A 4,053-nucleotide genomic window follows, 5' to 3' on the forward strand; every position below is an offset into this window, starting at 1 on the left:
TATATATATATATATATATATATATATATATATATATATATATATATATATATATATATATATATATATCTGCACATGTTTATCTGGAGTCTGGTCCTAGCCTCATCACTACCTCGCCGGGGTTAGGCCAGGCACTTACCAGCACATGGGGTCGGTTGTGCTCAAGCTACACTCTGTGCTCTTTTGCACAGATCCAGGTGTCGGAGCAGCTTACGGTGCGCAGCAGTTGCCAGGGAGCAGTCCTTCAGTCCACGAGATCCCGATGTAGTCCTGCAGCATCCGCAGGCCCGACATCTCTTCTATCTCCTTTCTGCCCTGTGTCCCTTGTACCGAGACAGAGTTTTATTATTTTGTTTCAGACTTTGTATTTAGCATTCTTAGATGGTCCGTGAAATGTTGTGATACCAGGTGCTGGGTAGAGACTTGTATTGATGTTTAGACGCTGTTGCTATATTTTTAGTTCAGACTTCCGCTATCTTTTATTAATCGCAGTATTTTAATTGCTTATTCATCTAATATTCAAATTGTTTAATCATGTATAAAATGAGTTAGGATAATGTTTGCAACTGTTCTTGGGTTGCCTAGCTTCCACGAGTAGGCACCATCACGACTCCCGAGGGTGGGAATTTCGGGTCGTGACAAGTTGGTATCAGAGCTCTAGGTTACATAGGTCTCACAACTCACGGACAAGCTTAGTAGAGTCTGAGGGATCGGTACGGAGACGTCTGTATTTATCCCCCAGAGGCTACAGAGTTAGGAAAATCTCATATTTGTTCTTTCTTGTCGTGCGAATTTGTTCCTCAAATACTGATTGAATTTCTACTATGTTCTTTCGCAGATGGCGAGAACACAAGCTTCTTCATCTACCGCTCAGCAGCCCAAGCCCCCAGCAGTAGCTCCCACTAGGGGCAGAGGGCGAGGCCGAGGCCGTGCTAGAGGTCGAGGTAGGGGCAGAGCTCAGTCCCGAGCAGCAGCACCAGTGGCGGAGCCTCAGGTTGATTTCGAGGAGGTTCCAGCCCCAGCAGTTCCAGTGGGCCCAGCTCAGGTCCCAGAGGGGTTCATTGCCACCCCAGTTCTTCAGGACGCTCTAGTCCGATTGGTAGGCCTCATGGAGAGTGTCACCCGAGCGGGTTTGCTTCTAGTAGCACCAGCCACTTCTCAAGCTGGAGGAGGGGCTCAGACTCCTGTTACGCGCACTCCGGAGCAGGTAGCTCCTCAGGTTCAGGTTCCAGTGGTTCAGCCAGCTATGGCAGTTCAAGCGGGTGTAGTGGCTCAGACCGGCAATGGAGCTGCTATGTCCGCAGATGCCTTGTGGAGGCTAGATAGGTTCACCAAGCTCTTCACATCTAATTCAGCGGTGCTTCTTCTGAGGATCCCCAGTATTTCTTATATAGCTGCCACGAGGTTCTTCGGAACATGGGCATTGTTGAGACCAATGGAGTTGATTTTGCTGCATTTCGCCTATCTGGATCCGCCAAGACTTGGTGGAAGGATTATTGCTTAGCCAGGCCAGCAGGATCGCCATCTTTGACATGGGAGCAGTTTTCGGTGTTGTTTCTGGAGAAGTTTCTCCCCGTTTCGCAGCGAGAGGCCTTTCGGAGGCAGTTTGAGTGCCTTCAGCAGGGTTCCATGACGGTCACTAAGTATGAGACCAGGTTCATCGATCTAGCACGCCACGCTCTTGTCATACTTCCCACCGAGAGAGAGAGAGAGAGAGAGGAGGTTTATTGATGGTCTGATTCAGCCAGTTCGTCTTCAGATGGTCAAGGAGGCCGGGAGTGAGATCACATTTCAGGAGGCGGCCAACGTGGCTCGCAGAGTTGAGATGGTTCTGTCACAAGGAGGTGGTCATGGGTCGGATAAGAGGCCCCGTCATTTAGGCAGATTCAGTGGTACCTCGTCTGGAGGTAGAGATTCATATGGTAGAGGCCATCCTCCTAGGCCCTTTCAATCAGCACTCCAGGTCTCCCATGGTACTTCAGGTGGTCGTGGTTCTCAGCCGCATTATTCCGATCAGCAGCCTTACAGTGCACCATCAGCACCTATCAGTGCACCACCGCTTCAGAGTTTCCAAGGCCGTCCACCGAGGGCTTGTTTTACTTGTGGCGACATGAGTCACATTGCTAGGTATTGCACTCGAGCTTCGAGCAGTTCTCAGCATCAGAGTTCTCGTGCTATGATACAGGCACCAAAGGTCCCACAGCCCGCCCAGCCAGCTAGAGGTGGGGGTAGAGGTGCTAGAGGTGGAGGTAGAGGTCCTAGAGGTGGAGCTCAGGCCGCCAGAGGTGGAGGCCAGCCAGCAACAGACCGTCCTAGAGAGGCAGTTCAGGGTGGTAGGGCCCAGCCCCGATGTTATGCTCTTCTAGCCAGGCCAGAGGCTGAGTCTTCAGATGCAGTCATTACAGGTACTATTCTGGTTTGTGATAGAGATGTTTCAGTGCTATTTGATCCAGGATCTACGTATTTGTATGTGTCATCCTATTTTGCACCGTACCTGGTCATGCCTAGTGATCCACTGAGTATTCCTAGTTATGTGTCTACACCGGTGGGTGATTCCATCGTGGTTGATCGAGTCCATCGATCTTGTGTTGTGGTGATTGGGGTCTTGAGACCCATGTTGATTTGTTGCTTTTAGACATGGTCGACTTCGATGTTATATTGGGGATGGACTGGTTATCCCCGTATCATGCTATCTTGGACTGCCATGCCAAGACCGTGACCTTAGCCTTGCCGGATTTGCCCCGTTAAGAGTGGAGAGGGACTCCTGGTCATTTTACCCGGAGTGTTATTTCGTATGTGAAGGCTCGGCGTATGGTTGAGAAGGGGTGTTTGGCCTATTTGGTTTATGTGCGTGATTCCAGTGCTGAGGTTCCCTCTATTGATTCTGTGCCCGTGGTTCGCGAGTTTCCTGAGGTTTTCCCTTCAGACTTGCCGGGGATGCCACCCGATAGGGATATTGATTTCTGCATTGATTTGGCTTCGGGCACCCAGCCCATTTCTATTCCGCCATATTGCATGGCCCCGCCGGAGAGTTGAAGGAGTAGTTGCAAGTCTTGCTTGAGAAGGGTTTCATTAGACCCAGTGTTTCACCTTGGGGTGCGCCGGTGTTGTTTGTCAAGAAGAAGGACGGGTCAATGAGAATGTGTATTGATTACCGGCAATTAAATAAGGTAACAATCAAGAATAAGTATCCACTGCCGAGGATTGAAGATTTATTTGATCAGCTTCAGGGTGCCAAGGTATTTTCAAAGATAGACTTGAGATCTGGCTACCATCAGTTGAGGATTAGGGCATCCGATGTCCCTAAGACAGCTTTCCGCACTCGGTACGGGCATTACGAGTTCTTGGTTATGTCGTTTGGGTTGACAAATGCCCCCGCAGCTTTTATGGATTTGATGAACCGAGTGTTTAGGCCTTATTTGGACTCGTTCGTGATAGTCTTCATTGATGATATATTGATATACTCCCGCAGCCAGGAGGAGCACGAGCAGCATCTCAGAGTGGTTCTTCAGACTCTGAAGGATAGTCAGCTATATGCAAAATTTTCGAAGTGTGAGTTTTGGTTGAGTTCAGTTGCATTCCTGGGTCATGTCGTATCAGCAGAAGGTATTCAGGTGGACCCGAAGAAGATTGAGGCAGTCAAGAACTGGCCTAGACCAGCATCAGCTACAGAGATTCGGAGTTTCTTGGGATTGGCAGGCTACTATCGTCGGTTCGTTGAGGGGTTCTCATCTATCGCAGCCCCGATGACCAGGTTGACCCAGAAGGGTGCCCAATTCAGATGGTCGGACGAGTGTGAGGCGAGCTTTCAGAGGCTCAAGACAGCTCTGACTACGGCACCGGTGTTAGTTTTGCCCACATGTTCAGGGCCTTATACAGTCTATTGTGATGCTTCCCGTATTGGGCTTGGTGCAGTGTTGATGCAGGATGGCAAGGTCATTGCCTATGCTTCGAGGCAGTTGAAGATTCATGAGAAGAACTATCCAGTGCATGATTTGGAGTTGGCAGCCATTGTTCACGCATTGAAGATTTGGAGGCACTATTTGTATGGCG

At 49.6% G+C, this 4,053-nt stretch overlaps 1 protein-coding gene across 1 annotated transcript; it reads left to right on the forward strand.

Annotated features, from left to right (window-relative positions):
* Positions 3,141 to 3,560, forward strand: LOC109240698 (RNA-directed DNA polymerase homolog; the record flags this gene model as incomplete). Its single annotated transcript, XM_019407368.1, has 1 exon — positions 3,141 to 3,560. A coding segment is annotated over exon 1 (420 nt), but the record flags the coding sequence as incomplete, so codon positions are not given.

Source organism: Nicotiana attenuata, chromosome 1 (genome assembly GCF_001879085.1).
Source record: "Nicotiana attenuata strain UT chromosome 1, NIATTr2, whole genome shotgun sequence".
In the NCBI taxonomy this organism is placed as follows: domain Eukaryota; kingdom Viridiplantae; phylum Streptophyta; class Magnoliopsida; order Solanales; family Solanaceae; genus Nicotiana; species Nicotiana attenuata.